Here is a 24673-nt window from a genome sequence, read left to right as displayed (position 1 = left end):
CACGCAGTTATCTCCATGCTATTTATCTCGAAGCTACAGTTGATTACAACCATGCTGTTGTTTAATGCCGCCACAGCTACCGTAATCACCCTTGGTAGTGCATTTCCAATCTGGCAATCAGATGCCTCAGAACGTGGCCATCTGAGAAATGGACCTCCTTCATGACTTACACACTCCCAAGGCTTACCGTGTGCCCAGCACTGCACCTAAAAGTACTGTGAAACACTGGGTATATGTGTGCCTGTGTCACAATGTATACATAAAAGCATTTACTATGTTCAAAACCTCTGTCTGCGGGACATTATATTAGGCCTGTGCAGCGAAGGCAAAACAGGCTCTCAGTGGAGAATACTGAGGGGAACAGAAGCAGGCGGGCATACAGAGGCTTGTGGCGATGGACTGAAGGCCCCGAGCTGCAGCACATGGGCCACTGGTCCAGACCCAGACCGCTCAGCAGCACACTCAGGGCCCCGGTTCCCCTTCATTAGAGACAGGAGAAGAACGCAAGGCCAGTGAGCACTGTGTTGCAGAGTGTTATCAGGCAATGAGGGAAGAATGGTGGCTTGGCACAGGAGCTGACCACAAGGCAATGTTCCAGACCCACAGCAGAGAGTCAACCTGGGGTGGGGCGGGGGTCTCAGGGAACTTCTCTGGGCCCCATCGTTTTGAAGCATAAAGTGGAAGTCTGGATTTCTGTGGTCCTGAAATATCACAAAGGGCTTATCTGTGACAAATGCACACTCCTCCCAGCCTCCTCACTCAACTGAGATCACTCCTGTTTGTCTATCCACCAGAGCGTAAAAAGCCAAAGGCCAGAAAAACAAGTCTCCTTAACCCTTCCTCAGGCCTGGCAAGCAGCGAGTCCATATGGATCAGAAAGCCACATCTTGATAGAGAATGAGAGGCGATCTCCTTTCCAATGACCGACAGGCCTGCCAGGGAGCAGGCTAGAAATGGAAAAGCTGGAGACCACAGCAGAGGTGAGGCAGGTCTTTCCTCTCTGCCTGCAGTGGGACCCGACCCCTTCAGGAAAGCACCCTGCAGGCACCCACAGGCTGCTGCTCCGTGGTCCCTCTCCTGCCGCTTCTTCCCCTCAGGCATTGGAGCAGAAAGATAACTGGGCTGCAGAGAAGCTACGGGGACTGTGGGCAGAGCAAAACTGGCTTTGCAGACCAGGAAGGCAGGCAAGCTCCAATGTGTGTCTATACATTCCTTTATGCCCACTAACATAAGCCACATGGGCCAGGAGTTCACTCGCAATGGCTCCCAACAAGAACCTCAGAAGTGCGTTTGCTGAGACATACCCAAGGCAGTGCGCCCAGGCACCAAATGGTCCCTTTCTTTAGAAAATAAAAATGGCGTCCCACTCATACGTCCTCTGGTTAGACAGCCTCTGCTCAAGGTTCTATGGTCTTTCTTATGGGACACTCCAAATTAAACAATCTCACTCACATTCTATATTACAGATTTAAAACCATTACTTATAAAGTCTTCTATGCACTTAGAAAAACAAAGCATGGTTTATGTTAGAGCAACTGCTCTCTGCTCCTTTAAGGTCTGTGCAGAGGTCGTTCTCCAGGCCATACCCCATACCAGGCTGCTGAGTGCTTTGGGCTGTCTGCCTCCAGCCTTGGTGCAAGGCCACTTTACATCTGCCTAGCAAGGAGTTCCAACTCTTTTCAGTGAAGCAGGATCAGTGTCTTTTCAAACATGACTGCACCCTTAGAATCACTTGGATGTGTGGTTAGAGTGCCAACGCCCAAATTCCACTCCAAAATCACAATAGTGGGACATACGCCGTCAGTAGTGTTTTCTGAATGACAGAAGTTAAAATCTGACAGATGATTCCACATGTGTAGATAAAGCTGGAAACACACCAAATGAACCTGGCTCAGCAGGTAAAATGCTTGTTATGTGAGAGTGACAGCCTCACTGGGGAACTTTAACCCTAGCACGTGGGAGGCAGAGGCAGAGAGGCAGAGAGGCAGAGGCAGGCAGGTCTCTGTGAGTTCAAGGCCAGCCTGGATGACAGAGTGAGTTCCAGGACAGCCAGGGCTACACAGAGAAACCCTGTCTCGAAACCAAAAACAAGCAAACAAAACACTGACAACCTGGATCCCAGAACTCATAAAGGTGGAAGCAGAGAACCGACTGTACAGAGTTGACCTCTGACCTCATGTGTATTATATGCTCACACAGTAACAAAAATAATTTAAAACAGCGAGACCATTATCACGACTAAAAACCCACCATGAATTTCCTTAATATCTTCAACTATCTCTAGTTGTTTCACATATTTTAAGAACATTGATTTTGTTTTTAATTATGTGCATGCACATCTGTGTGTGTGGAGGAGTGTGGTGCTCCCAGGAGCCAGGATAGGAGTTGGCTTCCTTGGAGCTGGATACCGGCTGCTGCTCTGAGCCACTCGCTGTGGTGCTGGCAAGCAACCGTGGCTCCTCTGCAAGAGCCAGGTGCACTCTTAGCCACTGAGTTGTTCCCTCACTCCCTCATGTCTTAAAAGAAAGGTGTGTGTGTCTGTCTGTCTGTTTTTTTCTCTCTCTGTGTGTGTCTGTCTGTCTGTTTTTCTCTCTCTCTCTCTCTCTGTGTCTGTCCTCTCTCTCTCTGTTGCTTCTTTATTGCAGCCTTTTGTGAAGATTCGCCAATGTGAATGCTGTGTCTGTGGCTCTGTAGAAGAGAGCTTGCCTAGCACTGTGTGAGGCCACTCACACACAGGCTTTATCCCCAGCACTATAAACAATAATCACTAATATGGTTGGGTTTGTCACAAACCAACATTCAGCACAAAGTGCCTTTTCCCCCAACTTGACACAGCTAGAGCTGTTTCAAAGGGAACTGCAACTGAGAAACACCTCCACAGGACCGGCCTGCTGGCAAGTCTGGAGGACATTTTCCTGACTGATGTGGGAGGACTCAGCTTACGTGGGTTGGGCCACCCCGGGTGATGGTCCTGGGGTCTGTAAGATAGAGGGCTAAGTCAGGAGGAGCAGGCTAGTAGGCAGCACCCTCCACGGCCTCTGCATCAGTTCCTGCCTGTAGGTTCCTGCCCTGCCTGAGCTCCGGCCCTCATTCCCCTCAGGGATAAGACTGTGGCTGAGAGAAGTGAAAGGAAACAAACTCTCCTCCCCAGGCCACTTCTGTGAGTGATGCTTTACTGCAACAGTGGAGACCTCAGACCCTCAGACGTGCACCACCCCCTTTCACCGACAGACTCAGCAGCCACTGACGGCCTTTACACAGTCACAGTCAAAGACCGGAGCTTATAAATGTTTCTGTTGTCCCGGGGAATCAAACACAGAACTTTGTGTGCGCTAGGCAAGTGCTTAGCTACGTTCCCAGCCTTCCTCTGTCAATACAGGTTTTGCTATGGCATAATTTGTATAAAATGTACGCAAGTTTCTCTCTTTTTAAAAGATTTATTTCATATGTGGAGTGTTTGCTTGCATAAGAGTATGTGCACATACGCATGCCTACAGAGACCAGAAGAGTGTGCCAGCCCCAGCAACGGCATTTCAGGTGGTTGTGAGCCACACCATATGGGCGCTGCAAACCCAGGTTTGGAAAAACAGCCAGCGCTCCTAACCACTGATCCACCTCTCTAGTCTCCAAGTTTATTTATTAAAGTGACTAGTTTTCTGGTCTTCAATCAATACAGGAAATCAGATTCTATCAGAGTCAAGATACGGAACACTCTCCGAGTCCTTCTCTAGCCCCTAGGTTCCAACAACTGGTGATGTCTGTTATGTCCCAATGCCAAATAAGTGGAACCATACGCAGCCATGTTTTGTGTCTGGAGTCTTCATGATGCTGCTGAGATGTATACATTCTGTTTGGGGCTTTTACAAACAAAGCTGCAATAAACGCCATTGAGCGAAGCTCTCCCTAGATTTCTGTTTTGAATTCTCTTTGGTAATCTGCTTGAAGATTCTGTGTGGTGAGCGTATATTTACGAGAAACTGCCAACTGCTTTCAAAGCAGTTGTATGACTTACATTTCTGGTTATTCCACACTTCAGCTTCACTCGGTCGGTTGGCAATCTTTTCACATTTTCACTCTGTGAGTGCACTCACGGCAAAAGTCATTGCACTGTTGATGCTAATTTTTCAATCTAATCTGAGGATCTGCTTGCTGGCTAGTCCTTTAGTTACATCAGTAAACTTTTTCTTAAGCAGGATTGTTTGCCTTATACAGTTTGGGGCTAAGGCTATGGCTCAGTGGCAGAGTACTTGCTTAGAACTGCATGAGGCCCTGGGTTCAACCTCCAGTCTCGTAGAAAACCGAACCAAACTATCGGCCCATGATTCTCTGTTCTATCACACTTCTGTCATACGTTAGCTAGGTTAATGCTTTTGAGGGGGGAGATGCTGGGAATTAAATCTAGGACTCTGTATCAGCTTGTTTGCTCTGCCTTGAAGACATCTTTTAATGTCCATGGGGTCGATCTGGAAGTGGCTATTTTGCTCAGGCTGGTCTGGAATTTACTATCTTGCCTGCTTTGGTCTCCTATGCGCCGAGCTTACAGGTATGAGCCACCACCACGCCTGGTGAGGAGCAGCTCTTTCCTAAGTGTTATTCTGTAGGTATTTGCAGTGCTGAGATGTATTTGAACCTCTCCATGCCCATTTTGTGATGGGGGTTTGGGTTCCTGGCACTCTTCAGAGGGACCAGGGGTTTGGAATGTGGTATTTCTCACAGCCTGTCTTATCTGGGTTCCTACTGAGGGTGAAACACAGTGAGCAAAAGTAGGTTGGGAGCCACGGGTTTATTTGGCTTACACTTTTATCACTGGAAGAAGTCAGGACAGGAACTCCAACAGGGCTGGAACCTGGAGGCAGGAGCTGATGCAGAGGCCATGGAGGGATGCTGCTTACTGGCTTGTTCCCCATGGCTTGCTCAGTCTGTTTCCTTATAGAACCCAGGGCCACAATGGGCTGTGCTTTCCCCCATCAATCACTAATTAAGAAAATGCCCCACAGGCTTGCCTACAGCCCGATTTTATAGAGGCATTTCCCCAAATTGAGACTCCCTCCTCAAGTATGATGCTAGCTCGTGTCAAGCTGACATAAAACCAGCCGGCATACAACCTTAAGGGTTTCAGTATGTTTTAGGTGATCCAATCATTATAATTTCATTTTTTTTGGATCAAATTATTCTATCTTTGACTTCATATTGGCTCCAGAGACTTCCTAGCCTGCTGTTAGTCTTTGACAGATTTTGGTTTTCTGGCACGACAAGCTTTTCCAGATCATACTGTTTGTTCCCATGAAGTAAGAGCTTGACTTGACCTAAAGGGAGGGCTCACTCATCTTTGCTCTCAGCTTCTGGAAAGTAATCTACATCATACGTGACAGAAATGTCTTTGTTGAGGGTGGAGCTGGCACCTTCTAGTCCTAGAGGAGGGCTGGCCACACAAGAGAGAACAACTATGTTGAGGTAAGGTGAGAGCTTTAGGTCATGTGATACGGGCCAACCTGGAAACTTAAAAAAAAAAAAAAATCAACCATGTAATCAATCAGTCAACCATGTAAACAATCGGTCAACCATGTAATCAATCAGTCGGCCACACCTACACAATGGGGCCAGAGTGAAAACGCTGCACATGAAGACCCGAGGGCCCTCCCTTGCCTGGCAACCCTCCAGTCCTCTCTCTCATGTCGGGAGGCAGCGTGTTCTGACTCCTCAAGGGAGAGGCAAAGAAGCTTCAGGTTTTGGACCCTCCCAGATCCCGTGCTTCTAGGCTCTTATCCTGCCTTATTTTAATCTCTATCTCTTCCCTGTAACCCCCTATAACCATGAGTATTACAGAGTCTAGCAATGTTGCAAGTTCTAGCGAACCACTGAAGCCTGAAGGCACCTTGGGAATCTTGGTATTAGAAATGACGGCTATCTTGCCAGACCGTCTCTAACCCTGCAGTCTGGCTTATTCTGAGCACCGCTTCAGGTGTGCAAGCGACGGTCCCTCAAAGGCCCCCAATCTCCTTTCATTGAGAGATAGTACTTTCCTATGGGCTGGTCCTGGACCAGTGAATCAAGCCTTACTGCTGAAGGCTGGGCAGTCAGTATTTCTGTGTCTTAGAACTTAAAAGAAAAAAAAAGTGTTATCTGAAAAAAAATGCAGCACAGCTTCCCAGGGACACTCCAATTCAAATTTAGGATGGCAGTGAGGTCTTGGTGAGGTTTTTACCTCTGACTGTTATCTCTTATACTTGGCGTCCTGGCACTCCGTGTGGACTGTCCTATACTCTCAGCCTACTCTATGATGATTGGGCAGGGAATGTGGCAGTGCCTGTCACTTCCACTGACGGACTCAGAAGCATGGGCAGCCGTGGGGTTAATCTCAGCATCAACACCACAATGAGGGAGACAAGTTATTTTGCTTTTTGCTATTTTTGGGGGAGGAGGGGCTCCTAGAAATAGAGTCAAATTTTAGATTACTTGAAATACTTTTTTTCTGTGTGCCCATGAGCCAAGAGACCCCACGCAATTGGTTTAGTTGGGTCTATTTGCCTTATTTTGCTTGGCTTTTAGAAGTTAGAAATATTTTCTTTATTTTGATTTAATTTAGCTTTATAATGTAAGAAAATGCTCTGCATGGTTTAAAATCCAAATTTACAAAACAAAGGACCGGAAGTAGGTCAGTTGACAGAGTACTTGCCTGGCCTGGGTTAGCTAGCCCCCTCATCACACATCCCTGTAAAGTTAGCACTTGGGAGGTAGAGGCAGCAGGATCAGGATTTTAAGTGGTAGAGAGACAGCTCAGGGGTTGAGAGGACACACTGCTCTTGTAGAAGAGACCCTGGTTTGACTCACAGCATCCATGTCAGGCTGCTTACAACAGGCTATTACTGTAGCTCCAGGGGACTCAATGCCCTCTTCTGCCTGGAGGATACCAGAGAGCGCACGCATACACACACACATACACACATACACACATACACACACACACACACAATTTTAAAAAATTCAAAATCATTCTTGGCTGTACAGGGAGCGTGAGGACAACCTATGATACAAGATACCCCCGTCTCAAAAGAGAACCAAGGGCTGGAGAGAGGGTTCAGTGGTTAAGAGCACTGGCTGCTTCTGCAGAGGACTGGAGTTCTGTTCCCAGCTCCCACACAACTGCCTGGGATCCAGTGCACAGACATACAAGCAGGCCAAACACTCACACATGGAAAATAAGTAAGAAATACAGGCATATTTAAAGTAGATATGGAGTGGGGAGGAGTACGTGAAATGCTGCCTCCTGGACATGACATGGCTGTCACACTCATGACCTGGAAGCAGCTAGTCACCCTCAGGGGAGCAAGCCAGCCGGAACCCTAGCCTAGGTGGGGGAGGGGATCTCCAGACACCACGCTTTACTGCCCGGCTCCTGGAAGCTGGCAGCACTGGAGGGAGAGAAGCAGTCTTTGGTGAGGTGTTAGGTTTCCCATGCTCCAGTGGATGCCCACACCCACACACATATGGGCAGCACTTACTAGAGACTTGGTGGGTTATTAAAAAAAAAGATAAGCCGGGCATGGTGGTGCACACCTTTAATCCCAGCACTTGGGAGGCAGAGGCAGGCGGATTTCTGAGTGCAAGGCCAGCCTGGTCTACAAAGTGAGTTCCAGGACAGCCAGGGCTACACAGAGAAACCCTGTCTCAAAAAACAAACAAACAAACAAAAAAACGAAAGGTAATTTGGGAGGGGTTGCAGCAGGTGGGACACAGTGGGAGCTCAAAGGGAAAGACTGGAGGCAGATATGATCATATTTCATTGTACACATGTATGGAAACCTCAAAAAGAAATAATTTTACAAAGGGGAGAGAAGAAACAAGGCCTAAAACAAGATACACTGGAAGCCCAAGTGCCTGCTCTTCCCCCACTGCCACAGTGCTGCCTTGGGGCTCCCTGGGGTCCTCTGTGGCGAACTGCTCGTCATAGGAAGGCTCCAGTGTCAGCACAGTCACGGAGTCGCTACTGCCGCCTATCTGCTGTGACTACACGCATGCCCGATGGAGTCAGGTCGCGAGGCTGCATTTTCCTCTGCTCATGGTGTTATGTCACATTTATTTTGTGTGTATGTGGAGGTCAGAGGACAACCTGAGGAAGTCAGTTTTCTCCTTCCACCATGTGGGTCCCTGGGATTGAAGTCAGGTTGTCAGTCAAGAATCACCTTTCCCCACTGCCTGATCTAATCCACTCGTATTATTAAGTTTGAACAAACTCTAGCTTGTATAGAAACTCCGAGGTAAACGTTGGTTCAAGTGGCTAAACCGATGATCACAGGCATAACGCTGCTATTTGGGCAGACATATCTCCAAATCTTAGGGCCTGGTGAACCAAATAAATTATAAACTCCACCCCACACTGTCTACATATGCCCACTGCCACCGTGCCTGCTGGAGCTCCTCAGAACTCAGCTTTCCGCAACACTCCTATCTTACACCAGCCTCTGGGTGATTCCCACAGCTCCGGAGGTTTGAGAACCTCTACTCACATCCTGTCATCTCCAGCCCAGAATCACAGGCTGGCATCACCCCTGTGGCGACCCTCCCGTTGTTTGTTTGTTTGTTAAGGTTTGAGGAGTTTACGCAGGAACTTACCAGCCCATCGGCCCCATTGTCTCCGCTCTGGTTTTCCCACGCTTTGCCTCCTTTAGCAATTCCTCTATGGCTTTCCTGTTGGGAGAGAGAATATGTCTGAGAAGCAGACATGCACAAATTTCTGGAAATCATCATTGCATAACCAGAACCTTGCTGGGATAGCTTTCTTTAAAATGGCTATTAGTTTCCAACACAAAACTTAAACAGGCCCTTCCTTTCCAGCCACCCACTTGGACCCTGCAGCCGCCGCAATATTGATGCCTAAGAAGAATCGGATTGCCATCTATGAACCCTTTTTTAAGGAAGGCATAATGGTCACCAAAAAGAATGTCCAAACACCTTGAGCTGGCAGACAAGAATGTGCCCAACCTTCATGTAATGAAGGCCATGTAGTCTCTCAAGTCTAGAGACTATGTGAAGGAGCAGTTTGCTTGGAGACATTTCTGCTGGTACCTTACGAATGAGGGCATCCAATATCTCTGAGATTAATTGCACCTACCCCCAGAAATCGTGCCTGCCACCCTGCGCCAAAGCCGTCCCAAGACTGGCAGGCCTTGGCCCAAAGGTCTAGAGGGTGAGTGGCCTGCAAGATTCACAAGAGGGGAGGCCGACAGAGACACCTACAGAAGGAGTGCTGTGCCCCCTGGAACTTACAAGAAAGCTGAGGCTGGGGGCTGGCTCAGCAACTGAATTCCAATTTAGAGGCAGCTTTGGTTGCAGACATGGTCAGCCACCTCAGTGAAGTTGGAGATTATGTTGTATTGAATAAACTTTAAAGAAAAAAAAAACTTAAACAGAAACTGTGTCTCCCTCCTTCCGTGTGTGTGTATGTGTGTGTGTGTGTGTGTGTGTGTGTGTGTGTGTTACTGAAGAACAAGCCTAGAGCCTTACAGCCTTACATGTTAGGTAAGCACTCTAAAGCACTCTACCACAGAACTATGTCCCCAGCTCAGAAAAAGAAGTGTTTTCCCTAGGCCCTCTTGGCATACGTAACAGATGTGCAGCTTGGTTTTCATGTGAGACTTCTAACAACTGGACTGCCTTGTCTGGCCTCAATAGGAAAAGATGAGCCTAGTCCTAATGCAACTTGATAGGCTGAGGGCTGATATCCATTAGAGGCCTCTCCTTCTCTGCGGAGAAAGGGAGAGGGTATAAGGGAGGGACAGGGAGAAGGATGAAGGGAGTGGGAGAGGAGGGCGAGGAAAAACTCTGATTGGGATGTAAACTAAATAAATTAATTAAAGGAAGTGTTTTACGAGGGAGGAGACAAACTAGAAATTGCAATATAAATTATTAAGTTATATATCTTTAATATAAGAAATCTGTTTCATCTTAATTTGAAAAACAACCAAAATACAGGAATTGCCAGATGTGTGTGTGTGCGTTTATAATGTTTACAACAGGAAAGAAATGGCAGTGCTGAGGCCACAGCTCAAAAATGAGCGCCTGCCTGCCTAAGATGCATGAGGTGCAAGGGCCAGGTTTGGTCCCCAGAGCGCTCACTTTGCCCCTCTCCCTCCTCCCTCTCCCTCACACACATACAGTCTAGCCAGGTGTGGGAGATTGTTGTGAGTTTGGAGACAACCCAGCTCTGTCTCAGAAAACCCAAAATAACAACAGAGACCAAGAAACTAAACAAGCCTGAAAATGTCAGTTAACCCAAACAATGATAAATATTTCTGCCCAACATTAATGAGGGTTTCCTCTTTTCTCCACTCATGGCTAGGCGTGGTGGTGCACACCTTTAATCTCAGGACTCAGAAGTCAAGCAGATCTGAGTTCAAGTCTAGTCTGGTCTACAAAGGTTCTACCTTAACCATTTTAAAACAAATCCTAGACACCATCCTGCACTCATTTTAACCATGTCTGCTAAGACGGTGGCTGAGCCTTCTGTAGAGAGGCTGCATGCCTGTCAGAACCACCTAGCACCAAAGTCAACGAAATTGGCTTTGAGATAACTGGGGCCCTGTGTTTCTTTTGAGCATTTATTTGCATGTGTGTATACTAGCATGCACGGGAAGATCGGAGACAACTCTCATGAGCTGCTTCTCTCCTTCATGTGAGTTCTGGGGAGCCCAGTCAGATCAAGGTTGGTAGACTTCCTCACAGCCCCCCCCCCCATTTCTTGAGTGAAATGATATTCATTTATGCAGCAGTAAGTATTTAAGGCAACTAACCAAAGGAGAAAATGAAAGGTAAATAATAAAGAACAAAGGAAAAAGAGAATTCACAAGGACTAAAGTCACAATAGCTGTACCTCAAATCAGTGGCTCGGAACCGAGTCAGGTGACCTGCAGACACCAGAGCTGAGGGACAAGAACACAAGGGACACAGTGCTTGGTGCCTTCCCAAGTCTTTAAGAAGTTACCTTTGATCAACTAACTATGAAGTACAGGATATGTCACATGGTGGATGGAAAAACAGGTTCAGATAACAGACATGTTCTAACAAGCAGGGGTTGGTGACAAAACGTAGGCTTCTTAGGGAACTGGCAGGAACCTGCACCATTCACCGATGCTCTCTGACAGGCCCTGGCCATTACCATTCCTCAAGTCTGTAACTCAGTCAAGCACGTGTGAGAACCTTCTGGGCAGAATGCTCGAGAAGCTGAGCGACCATAGCAGCCTGACCCCCTTCCCACGGGGCAGGGAAGACCTGGAAAGGAAGCACACAGTTGGCTTGATCTTCCAAAACGGCCGGAAGCCCAGAGAAAATTCTGCCTGGAAAGTGGGAGGGAAGCTGGGTGTGATGGAACACCTGGAATCCCCACACTAGAGTCTCAGACGAGAGGATCCCTGTAATTCCAAGGGCCACACAGAGAGGTCCGGTCTCAAACAAAAACACATGAGCAGACGACTGGAATTCCACAGGACACCTGCAAAATGCCACCCACAGCTTCTAAGGAGCCAGCGGTGATGAGTAGTTTAGTGGCACGGTCTTGTGGATCTGTAAACAAGACACAGTACTGGCTCTTCATGATTTACTGTCTAAGGACACAGATGAAGAAATTCAGGATATCTGAATTTAATTTCAGAAAACCATTCGATTGTGTGGGAGCACCTGCCAACATCCAAGGAAGAAAGTCTACATTGCAGAGGTTTGGAAAACAGGTAAAACTCAACTGGAACACTGGGGCAGTTATATATAAGATTAAGGTCTGGGTGTGATGACCTGTGTCTGAGGCCCTAGCATTCAGGAGCTTGAGAGAGGAAGGTTCGGTGCACGGAGTGTGAGGCCAGCCTGGGACACACAATGGCACTCTGCCTAAAGCCATGACAAAGGATGAGTGGAGTTCTGGGAATGAGCTTTGAGCTGACGGAGGTGGTGCACTCCTGTAACCTCAGAAGGTGACAGGAGGACCAGTTTACGGTCGATCTCAGCTATAAGGATGTATGTAAGACCCCCAGCTCATAACCGTCTCAAATGACAAGAGGAGGAGGCATGGAATAAGTTGTACTAAATGTAGCCATTGGCTGGTAAATACCACAGCAACAGAAAGGAAAAGACACAGTCAAGTTGGAAAGTGTCTTATCCCCATGCCCTCCACAGCCTTTCACAGCAGCAAAGTTATAACTCGACCTGGGCTCATCAGTGAGGAAATGGATGGACCTGTGCACAGGAGCTCTGCTCAGCCTTAAGAACAGAAGGAAATACTGTCTGTATACCGTCCCTGAGACAGCACAGACACGACGCTGACTAGGGAAATGGGAAGGTGCTAAAGCACAAATATTCCGTCAGCTTACTTATACTGGAAGCCAAAACAGTTTAAGCTAAGAAGCGACAGCAGAATGTCGCTAACCGGGTCTGTTGGAGGGAAGGAAGGAGGGGAGTTTGGGGAGATGGTACCCAGGGGAAGAGTTCAAATGAGTCAATGGGCGGAGTAGCGACTTTAACAGCTAGCACTGTTAATCCTTGAAGATCTCAGTGTTCTTATCACAGAAAGAAAAAGCATGTGAAGCAATGTGCAAGCTAACTCTCTTGACTACACCACTGCAGTATCTACGCAGAATAGTAGACAAGCGATGGCATGGAAGTAGAAGCTAACAAGCAGCAGAGCACATCCCTGGGTGACGACATGGGCCAGAGACCAAGAACGGCCACAGGCCCTGGCCAAGCAATTGACTGCAGTATAGTGGCAGAAACCACACCACACCACTGATCCAAGTGATGAGAGGAATTACAGTCAGATGCAAAATGAGGCCAAGTAGAGTTCTTCCTTCCATGCTAGAGGGTTTTGATCCTCTAGGGCTGTCCAAAAGACTCAGCAAGGATGCACAACTAGAAAACAGCCTTTTCCTAGGGAGCAAGAGACCCATCAGAGAGAGCAGGACCCTACTTTGGTTTGGAGTCACCATACACAAGCAGAATCCTCATTCATCCTTGCAGGCCCTCCTCAGACCCCAGCTCCTAGAGATGCTGCTATTGAAACGGAAGCATCAGTGTCGGTTAGCCCATCAGCGCAGAAGCCTAACTGACAGCAGCACTGTGACTGCGGAACCAGCTGTCCTGATGCTCTTAGAGTCCTGGAAGGTGGCACAGATGGTGACAGCAGGTGTTAAAGCACAGCTGGTCAGGGCTGATGAAACATCACAGGAAAGGGAAGGGACTTGGGTCCCATTGTCCCTCCAAAGGGTGGAGGTGCCACACCCCAACTTCCACCAACTCCATCTCCTATAGGTTCCTCCACCTCTCAAAGCACCAGGCTGAGAGTCAACCCTTTAACAGACGGACCTTTAGGAGGCATTTAAGATGAACCTTAGTGTATACTGAGTCATGTGTACCTCCAAAACCACGAACTACAAGGACAAGAGAAGGAAGTTGGGCACTACTGGGCAATCCTCTTCTCTCCTTTCTTTTTTTCTGAGATTGGGTCTCATTATGTAGGTTCAGCTATTCTGGAACTCACTATGTAGACTAGCCTGGCCTTGAATTTACAGAGATCCACCTGCCTCTGCCTCCTGAGTGCTGGGATCAAAGGCACACGCCATTCCATGGGGCCAGAAATGTTTTCATAATACAAAGCTCTTCTCATTCAAGGATGCAGGTCAAAACACATCATGGTGTTTCTTATGTTATGAGCCACACCAAGTACAGGGCCCCGATGATAGCAACACTACATTGGATCTGTGAGGCTACCCACTTTGTTCCAGGCACTTTTCCTATGGATACTGACATAATACAAAATAATGACCATAGTACCTATGCACGTACCATGTACCTATGCCTAACCCTCACAGCTTCTCTGTGCCGACCCATAGAGAAGGAAGCAAACCCAGGAGGCTTCAAAACACGCCTACTGTCACAATACAAGTAGGTAATGGTGCTTGTGATATAACCAGCAGGCTGACTCTAGGACCTGGGATCTTGACCCTGTCATCACAGTTCTACTACAAGGTGTGGAAAACCTCCAGAACTTAGTCTACAGAGGGAGCCACGTAAAGGGATGTGTGTGCGTGTGTGTGTGTGTGTGTGTGTGTGTGTGTGTACAATTTAAACATCTAAAGTGAAACACCATGGGGACAAGGGACCTGGGCTTCTGTGTTCTCAGTCCCTGCAGCTACTCACGTTAGGTGACGGCTGAGAGGGAGTTATTACCACAGAGGTGACTTCTCCAGTCAACAGTTTGTGTGGGCTGATTCTTACTACCTCAGCGTTTAAAAGGAAACACTACTCAGTTTATAGGCCACCTGCTTGATGTGCATATGTACAAACACTGACCTCATTTTCAAAGCAGAAGCATGCTTACAAATACTTACCTCTAAATCATGATACAGAGAATAGGCATTAGTGTTGGCTTCCTATTGTAATATCTGAGTAAACATGCCATATATATGCGTGTTTATATAAAGAAATATCAGCCAGGCATGGTGGTGCACGCCTTTAATCCCAGCACTTGGGAGGCAGAGGCAGGTGGATTTCTGAGTTTGAGGCCAGCCTGGTCTACAAAGTGAGTTCCAGGACATCCGGGGCTATCCAGAGAAACCCTGTCTCGAAAAACAAAAAACAAAAAACAACAACAACAAAAAGAAATACCTCTTACTGAAAACTGTGAGGTGGTAGCATGGGGTTGCTTAGGAAATAATAAACTCAAAATAGAAAAGTCCATGGATTATATAACCCATCTACTGATAGGCCAACTGGTAAGTTGAAAAAATATATGTATATGCCCTATTGAAATATTAGCTGGGAGAAACATATCCAAATAGAGAAATAAGGTCAAAATAATTATTGAGCCTTTTTACTCAACGAAAAGTATTTGCTTACTCTTCAAGAAGACTGATAAAACAAAATTGTGCCGACAAAAAAAAAAGTGTGTGTGTGGGGAGGATTTATAGCCTAGAAAAATGAGTGTGGAGGGGAGCCAATATCTAGCGCTCCCTGCCCTCAAATGCGAACAGCTAATATGGCAGCTGCCTGAACTGAGCAGAGGCTAGGAAATGGCTAATGACTGGAAAGCAGAGACAAAATAAAAGTCTGACTTTACCAAGCAGCAGCTCAATTCCAACAAGAAAAGGGTACAGAAATTGTACTTAAGAAAATACCACAAGGAAAATTCTCTCTGAGTTTCCTACCACAGCTCTTGTAAACTCTGGCAGAAGTTTGGCGTATTCCTTTGATAAACATAACAGACTCAAGAAAACTACCTCACAGAAAGCTGGGTCTGTGTAAGTCACTCTCCCAATCCTTCAAGAGCTTTGTTCTCCACAGAGGCCTGCAGACTGTCCTAAGTGCGCTGCAGAGCTCTTGGCTCTTGGCGTTGAGGATGGCAGGCGGTAGAAGGTCTGGTCAGCTTGCCGGGGCTGTTTTCCTCAGTGTGTCAAGGCTGTGGCATACGCTGGAAAACAGGCTGTCCACCCCACAGAGCTCAGCCACTGATTCATCGGGTGACCATAAATTATACCCAGAGCTAAAAGCCCAGTTATGGAAAACAATGAAGATAAGAGAGCAATCCAGAGCCACAGGCTCCTTAAAAAGTGCTTTCATGTTTTAACACATGTAGAAACTAGTCCCTTGAGTCTGCTGTTTTTAAGGAAAATAATATACCTATCACTAACTGAGCTGTGTGGTTTTTAACTCAGATATAAAATATCTGAACATCTAACATTTTAAGTTTGGGCTGGAAAGATGACGCATCAGTTAAGAGCACTGGCTACTCTTGCAGAGGACCTAGGCTTGGTTCCCAGCACCCAAAGGGGGCAGCTCGCGCCCACCTGTGGTTATAGTCACCAGGGGTCTAACACCCTCTTATGGGCTCCACAGGCACCAGGCACACATGTGATACACTCACACATCCATCTGCTGGCAAACACTCGTAACACAATAAAGAAACAAACAAACTGATCTTTAAACACAAGTCTAGCAGTACACCATGAGAAGAGGAAGCTGGCACACTACAGAGGTCTAGAGCGATCTAGAATATCTAGAAGAAGATCTAGAAGAGGAAGCTGGCACTACAGAGGTTTAGAGCGGTCTAGAGCGATGGTGAAGAGCCTCAGGAACTGAGCACGGGGGCTGCACCAGAGCCAGGGCTCATGGATTGCCAGGCCACCGGGCACTTCCATCTTCCACACTCTAGGTGTCAAACACTGCTTTGAGGGATATGTTAATCTCCTCTACAAAGGCAGCAGAGATTAACAAAGCAGAACACATATACAAATGTTTTCCACACCAAGAATTAAGCCCAAACTTCTACTCTGCCAATAATTTACTAAAACAAGTCAGCAAATTCTTGACTCCTTAAGCTCTGCTGTGTCAAGTTTCAGTTGTTATTCCAGGTATTAACTCATATAGAATGGACTTAAGTAGAGCAAGGCAACTCCAAATCCCCTTTCACAACTAAGAAAACGTCCTACTTAACACATACCAGGGTTTGGAGAGAGAACTCCTTTTCCGTAACATAGTAGGTTAATAGAATCCAGAAGCTGGAAACATACACATAAACAGACACACACGACCTAACTTGGAGCCGAGTGGCCCTCCAAAGATGAGAACTTCACAGAACTGAAGTAGCCCACTGCACAAGTGGTCAGGACTGAAAAGTAAAGGGATATAAACATTTACCTTCAAGCTGAGGGTTGCTGTGAGGCTCTGATGCAATGCAAATATGTTATCTACACTTAGTTCAATGGCAAAGCTAGTATGGTGGCTCACACCTATAGACCCAAGGCTGAGCCTGAAGGATAGCTGCAAGTCTGAGGCCAGCCTGGTTGATGCAGTGAGCTCCAGGCCAGTCAGGTCTACACAGTGAGAGCCTTTCTTTAAATAAAAACATAAACAACAGACAGGATTCAGAGATAAATAAAAGAAAGGAACCGGCTCAAGTGGAGAAGCTCAAGGCAGAAGAGTCCAGTAGAGATTACACCAGCTTTCATGGCTCTATCCCATCACACAGCAGCTGCTAACCAGAAGAAACCACCAGGGCAAGGCACTCAGTGTTGGGACATCAGAAGCCAGCAGTACGACAACCAAGACCCAGCACACACTAAAGTAGTACTCTATAATACATAGATGGCGATTTAAAAGGTTAAACTATTTCAACACAATCTTCTAGCCCTTCATTAAAGCCACACTTTAAATAGCTGTGCATCCTAGAACATCTCCTCTATACTCAAACACGAACCGTCCTTCAGGCAGAGCAGCAGCTGCAGTTGAATGGGATGGAGCCATGCTAGCAAGGAGTCCAGGATGGGATTAAAACCAGAACAGGTGCACAGCGGAGACCACGGGGGGAACTTCTTCTTCTTCTTCTTCTTCTTTTTTTTTTTTTTTGTGATTTTCCATATGATTTTTTTTCCTCTTTTTTTATTAGGTATTTTCCTCGTTTACATTTCCAATGCTATCCCAAAAGTCCCCCATACCCACCCCCCCAATCCCCTCATGGGGGCACTTGTAAGTGAAAGAGCACACTGGCTGTTCCAACAGTGGAGTGTGGCCCCCCAAGTCGCACACTTTTGTGCACACTCCTTTTCATGGCAGTGCTTGGAACTGCTCATCCTGTTATACACCACCTGGAACACAACTCACAGAAACAGGCCATCGATCAACTTTCTGTGTTCGTCCCTACATACACTGTGTTTCAAGAAGGCCCCAAATCTAAGTATTTATAGTTTTCTGTTTAATATAATTTATAGTGAGAAAGCCCCAGATGAAGCAAACTGCTCAGATAAAGACCCATTAAATACACTGTCACACGTTTTCATAACTGCAAGGTGAAAGGTACATGCCACCATCAGAGCTGAGTTAGCGTGACTGCCATACAAGGCCAAGGAGATTATGGTTTAGAGAGGTTAACTTGTCCAAGATTAAATAAGTTCCTGACTGGGGTGATATTTAATCCCAAATTTGTATCACTCACCCCACCAAGCAAGAATGGCTGCCAAGCACGCTAGGGAGAAGCCTCAAAAGCACCTCACTGTGACAGCGCAGCGCACTGTCATCACCGCTAAGGACATCAACACTGACTCAGTGTTGTTTCACACCCACTAAGGACACCCTGAAAAACACAAGCTGCACAGCAAACTTTCCATCTGAAAAACGCACACTGAGAAGAACTAGCCAATTACTGGCCTTAACGCGCTCTCGATGCTCTGAGACGAGGAACCACACAGTTTCTATTAGTCTTGAACTGGGAATATACTGAGATTACCTAAGAGGAGATGGTATCTATAACACTGACTAGACAATGAGTCCCAGTTGGGCTGCTAGATAGCTTCAACATAACTATGAAATCTGCTAAATGGAGACATTCCTACCAGGCTTTTAGAGCTTCTATGGGGGGTTAAATGTAATTATACATATAGTAATGCAACATTAAGGCCCTGAGTATATAAAAGGTGCTGTTTTGAGATTTTAAATAACTACTTTGTAGGTATAATTTCAATGGAGTATTGATGGCTGTACATGTGTTAAGAAAAGCACACACATATTTCTGATACCCACCACATACACAGTGATTATAGCATGTCACTTCATGGACTCCCAGAAGAACCCTTGATCTGGCTGTCCCCCCCCCCCCCCCTTAGTGGTGAACAGCTAATGCTTTGGGGCAGTGCTGCTGATATGCCTAGGTTAACAGTAAGGGGCAAAGCTCTGACCTTGTGTCTGTACAACTTTCTTATTTTTACTCATTCATGAAGATAATCCCAGCATTTTTGAGGCTGTTCAAGAGGTGTTTTGGAGAAATATAAGTGAAAAAGTTAAAATGAATTCATTTAAAGATGGTGCCCATAAAGCTTAATAAGATTGAAAATGTGCATTTTCACAAACTGAGTGTTACTATTAAAGCCATACAAGGGTTCTGAGGCAGCCTCTAAGCCACCGGCCTCTGCATGGCTAAGACTCGCTAGCTGTCTGACTTCAGTCAGCTCCCTTAACTTGTACAGACCTCGGTTTCCTTTCTTAGAGGTGGGAAGCCATCAACTCTGAAAGGAGGGTTAAACTGGTTTCCCTACTTGAGTCGGTTTCCCTCTGCAGTCAGAGCTACGTGGTGGGAGGCCATCTGCTTTTCGCTAGAAATAAGCCGAGTTGGCTTTCTCAAGTCTTGGCTTGCTGGGAAGCACACAGCTCAGAGAAGGCTGGCCCACTGGGACAGGCCAACAGGAAGGGAACCTTCTGCTTTGCCTGCCTCAAGTCTGGGCAGCAGACAGGGACACACCCTTAGGCTGACAATTCTAAAGACAAGACATTTTCAATCAAGGTTTCTAATCATCAGCTTCTAAAGCCCCCCACCCCCCACCCCATTTCACTATCCATTTACGGACAAAGTATAATCTTCACATGGAGACAGAAATAAAATTGTGGCATCAAGCCTGAGAGCTTAGATCACAGGATCTGACACAGAACGTAAATCCAACTCATTTACTCTGACAAAGAAGATGATGGCCCTGCTCCATGCCTCATCTTTGGAATGCAGTGCTAATTGAAACTTATGTCTCCAATTTCATAGATTAATCACTTTTGAAGAAAAATCCTGCTAAGTGTTCTTAGCACCAAGATTTATGCTTAAGTACGCGGAACAGTGTAAGCGAGCAGCCCAGGATCTGAGACCACTTTAAATCTCCTCAATGATGGTGACCCTTGAACTCTGCGTTCCAATTACAACTTATTCTGGGATCCCAGTTGGTTAGAAACTAACACTTATGCAATGCTGCTCCCAGAAGACACAGGTTATTAAATGAAAACGGCAGTGCAAGGCATGGGATACCTCCCTACGAGTTATTGGTGAGGCAGGCCCCAAAGGTCTCTAAAACAACACAGGCTATTACCATTGTCCTTGGCTGCCCTCCATAATAACTACATGCTAAGACCCTATTTGGCTACAGGACTAGGAAAAACAGTCTCAACCAAGCAAGAAATTTCCTTCCTGCTGGCTAGCATTCCATGTCAGAAGGTGCTATCTATGCAGGCTGTTGGGGGAGAAAAGACATCAGTAGCTTTACCCAGCACTAGATACTGCCTGCCATAATGCCAACCTGCCTAGGCAAGATGGACCTGTTAGTGCAATCGTGTAGTACTGTTAGAGGGTCATTCTCATTTTCTGATTGGACTTGAGGGCCATTCCACAGCAAGAATTTCATGTCTGGTACTTTAATCTTGGTTAAACACCCATAACTGGAGAGATCATAGGCACAAGGGTAGAACTTGCTATTTTTAGTTCACTGAATTGTAACATTGTCAAATTGCTTTCTAGATATTTATGTTTATAGCAACATATCTGGGATGCTCTCAACCTATCAGAAAAGTTTCTTTTTTGCAGCAGGCAGCAGTCCATGCAGAGACACATTAACTGATCAAAACGCTGAGACTGAGCGTTCAGCCCCAACTGGGATATCTCTGTCATGAGCACCCCTGGCTCCGGAGAGCTCAGGGAATATCTTGAAAGGAGACAGAGAGATGTCAGAGCTGGAGGACAGGGAGGCGTGCCGTGAGACGCTGCTTCTGGACACCACACGGCTATTCACTCATGGACTCGCAGTGGCTGTGGTTATCCACGCAGAATCAAGCCAGTCAGGATGACGGCACAGCTGAGAGCAGGCACTCTCCAGGCCTCGCTGTTAATGTGGAGCCACTGGCACTTGCCAGCTACTGGGGAAGGATCTCTCATGTTCCAGTGGACGGCCCCCACAGTCATGCATGGTCAGTACAGATAGACTGGAGAGACTTAGTGGGTTATCAAAAAATATATCACATGGAGTTGGGAGCAGAGCGTGTTAGGGTAATATGGAGGGGTGGAGGGCACATATTTCATTATATTCATGAATGACAGTCTCAAGAATAAAGAAAACTTATAATTAAGGCAGAAATGAACATCTATTCACTAAATGTCCATGAGGATGCAAGGGAGGGATTTTTCGAGACAGGATTTCTCTGTGTAGCCCTTGCTGTCCTGGAACTCACACTGTAGACCAGGCTGGCCTTGAACTCAGAAATCTGCCTGCCTCTGCCTCCCAAGTGCTGGGTTAAAGGCGTGCACCACCACTGCCCAGCCCTATTCGTCTTATTGTAAGCAAACGTGTCCAGTTGGTAAGACAAATGCCCATCACAAATACCCCAGAGGATTCTTGGTTTTATTTTTCATAAGGCTCAAGACTATATCTAATGGATGGAATTTCTGAAACTGTATTATAATGCAAGGGCAAACTAACATTTGAGTAGTCCTACAAAGTTTGTCATCTTGTTTTATTTTATTGTAATATTACTGTCTGTGAGACTCCAACTCTGAGACCAGATTGTGTGTGTTCAAAGCAGAAGACGCAACTCACAAGTCCAAGTGTGCCCTCATCTCAGCTCTCGCTAACGTGAGCTACTCATTTACCCATCCTCCTGTGCTCAGGCTGGATTCACCTACCTGGCTCTGCCCATCAGATCTGCCCGAATCCTATTACACGGCTACTTCCCTGACACTCTTTGTCTAACCATGGCCACCCTTTACCTCAGTGAACTCCTGGAAAGGCCAGTCTCTTATTGTCCATACGACAGACTATGGAGCTATAGACATGTGGCTACAAACTGACCCAATAGTTATTCCAACCTTTGAAATCCAAGTTCAGCTCTTTGAGATATTTAATAAGGAAAAAAAAAAAAAAAAGAGTTCCTCTTACCAAGCATTCACTGTAGGCCAGGCAGTGTTTTAAGGCACTAACAGACACATCAGTGAACATTCAGATAAAAATCTCTACACTGAGTTTTATGCTACAGTGAACTGGATTGTGTGCAAGTGTGTGTGTGTGTGTGTGTGGGGGGCTTGGATAAAAGGAAGCAGCCAATAAATATGTAAATTATCTGTATATAGTTATCTAACTATCTGTATACATATATACACACACATGTATTTAAGTTTGAAGGCAGTAAGTACTATAGGGGCAGAGGGACTTGCAGGGAGGAGCTTGGGGAAACAGCTTGCAATTAAGAGTTAGAAGAAATGGGGCCGGGCATGGTGGCGCACGCCTTTAGTCCCAGCACTTGTGAGGCAGAGGCAGGCAGATTTCTGAGTTCAAGGCCAGCCTGGTCTACAAAGTGAGTTCCAGGACAGCCAGGGCTATACAGAGAAATCCAGTCTCAAAAAAAAAAAGTTATTAGAAATGATACCTAGCATTCTGAGTGCCTCCTGTACACCGCGATGAGTCATCAACAAACATACTCTTGTCTTCCTGATGAGTATGCGACATCATGTCGTTAGGAACTATCAGTCTTTTAGGTTGTTTCCTCCCCATGGAGAGCTGGCAATCATCACACACACTGTCATCCATTCACTGCACACCAGGCACTCTTCGCCTCCACAGTTTATAGTTAAAGAGACGATAAACAAGTCCATCCCAACTCACTGCATGATGAGATCTGTGAAGGAACAAACTAAGGAAAGGCCATCAAAGTAAGGTTTTCTTGAGGATGTAAGATGCTGTTTGAGAGGTCACTGCAGTAGGCAGCCTCTAAAGTGGCCCTGTGGTTTCAGTTGCCAACGTTTAGAGTAATCCTGGAGTAACCACTTCTGCACTGCGGCCTAGACATACTGATTCACATTTACCAGTGGGATGGGTGAGGTGTCACTTCTGAGATTTGGGAATACACAGGACAGCCTTAGTGTAGCAGTGCCCCCTTTTGACTGTAGTTGTACTGGGAGAAACAAGCAGCCAAGGTTACCAGGCAGTCCCTGATGTCAGCCCCGGACAAGTCCTCCTCCATGCAAGCCCCAGAACTGCAGTCTGCAGTCTTCTCGGAGACCTTGACTCTGAAGCACTTGGCTAAGCCCCACCAGCATTCCTGATCCACAAAATGCAGAAGTGTTTGTTTCCCGTCCCTAGGTCTTGGGGTAACTAGCTACATGGAAATGGGCGATCAACACCACAGTCAAGGGTGGTGTCCCTGAGCAAACTGCCTTGCAGTGCAGACCATATGAAAGGGTAAGGGAAGAGAATCTTAGGCAAGAATGGGACAAGGGTCAAAGCCCTGAGACAGGAAACAAGTCAGGTGTCTATGAAAGATGATTGCCTATTTAGGGGATCTGTTGCTGTGAAACACCGCATGAAACACCATGACTAAAAGCAACTTGGGAGAAAAGGGTCATTCAGTCATAGTTTCATATAACAGTGAATCATAGAACACAGCAGGAGCCTGGAGGCAGGAGGCAATGCACAAACCACGGAGGACTGCTGCTTACTGGATTGGCTTGCTCCTTAGAACTTGCTCAGGCTGCTTTCTTCTCTCTTCCTCTTCCTCTTCCTCTTCCTCTCTCTCTCTCTCTCTCTCTCTCTCTCTCTCTCTCTCTCTCTCTCTCCCTTTCTCTCTCTCCTTAATGTTTTGTTTTTGAGACAGAGTCTCACTGTGTAGCTCTGGCTGTCTTGGAACTCACTATGTAGACCTGACTGGCTTGAAATCACAGATTGATTCGATTGCCTCTGCCTCCTAAGTGCTAGGATCAAAGGTAAACTCCACCATCATCAAACTAGCCAGCTTTCTTATAGCACCCAGAACCACCAGGCCAGGAGTCGCACCACCCACAAATAGATGGGCCCTCCCACACCACTAATTAAGAAAATGCCCTACAGCCTGATCTTATGGAGGCATTTTCTCAATTGTGAGTCTCTCCTGCAAGATGACTACAACTTGCATCAAGTTGACATAAAACTAGCCAGGCCAGTGACCGATGGTAGACAGTTACAATGACAGTATGGAAAGATGGGACTTAAGCCAACCCTGATATTCCCATAGATAACAAGACACAGCCTGTGGATGCCATTAGTGTAACCACCATTACCTGGATTGACTGACTACCAATACAATAGATGACATCTGAGAGTGTGTATCTTGTAAGTACTGTGCTGTTTTAATTCATTTATCCTTTATAATAATCCTACCAAATGAGTGTTATTATTCACCCAGTTTATAGATAAGAAAACCAGAGGTTCAGAAAAGCCTGGGAAGTGGTAGGGCCACAAGGCCTTCTCACCTCAGTTCTCAATCTTGGCCCTTATAGAATACTGAAAAAGGACTCACAGAGAAGACTCTCCTCTTGAAAAGGGAAAGAAATCCAACCTCACGTAGCTAAGCAACCTGGCTGCCTCTTCCTCAGATGTTCTAAGCAGATTGATTTTCTCACAGGCTCTTCACACATATTCTTCTCTCTGTCTCTCTCAGGGTCTTTCTGCACAGCACAGACTAGACTTGAACTCAGATTCCTGCCTGCCTCGGCTTCCCAAGAGAGCTGGGGTTAAAGGTGTGCGCCACCATGCCCAGCTGGAACTTTTTTGATGCAGGTATAAAATATTACTTACAACAAGCAGGAATTACTGACTGAGGCCTACATATGGTCTACTTTACGCTGTTTTATGCTCACCGGCCTAGATTGAGCCCTGGCTTCCAACCAACACTGCAGACAGCTGGCGCTGCACCAGGCGCTCGTCTGCTGCAGGCCTTGCCATTCCCGCCTCATTTCCAAGTGTGGGGAAGACTGTGAATGTTCCAGCAGTCTCAATTTCTTCAAGAGAGAAGAAATCCAATCCACTTCTTTCTGATTGTTATGCATAGTCTATTAATAGGGATGCTATTTCAGAATGGCTTTTCT

At 46.4% G+C, this 24673-nt stretch overlaps 1 protein-coding gene and 1 pseudogene across 7 annotated transcripts in view; one reads left to right on the top strand and one right to left on the bottom strand.

Annotated features, from left to right (window-relative positions):
* The window catches only part of Polr1d (polymerase (RNA) I polypeptide D), a 34647-nt gene that overhangs the window by 1445 nt on the left and 8529 nt on the right, over nt 1-24673 (bottom strand). For 6 of the 7 annotated variants that reach the window (XM_030254228.1, XM_030254231.1, XM_030254230.1 and 3 more), the window contains one exon: nt 8614-8688. In XM_030254228.1, the coding sequence (XP_030110088.1) occupies nt 8614-8688 (75 nt within the window). Of the gene's footprint in view, nt 1-8613; nt 8689-10870; nt 10915-24673 lie in introns of those variants that run through there. The other variant, XM_030254233.1, reaches the window with a different exon arrangement.
* Nucleotides 8824-9396, top strand: Rps10-ps4 (ribosomal protein S10, pseudogene 4; annotated as a pseudogene).

This window comes from Mus musculus, chromosome 5 (genome assembly GCF_000001635.26).
Source record: "Mus musculus strain C57BL/6J chromosome 5, GRCm38.p6 C57BL/6J".
Classification (NCBI taxonomy): domain Eukaryota; kingdom Metazoa; phylum Chordata; class Mammalia; order Rodentia; family Muridae; genus Mus; species Mus musculus.
Note: the sequence above shows the minus strand (reverse complement) of the source record. Positions and strands in the feature narration are given on the sequence as shown.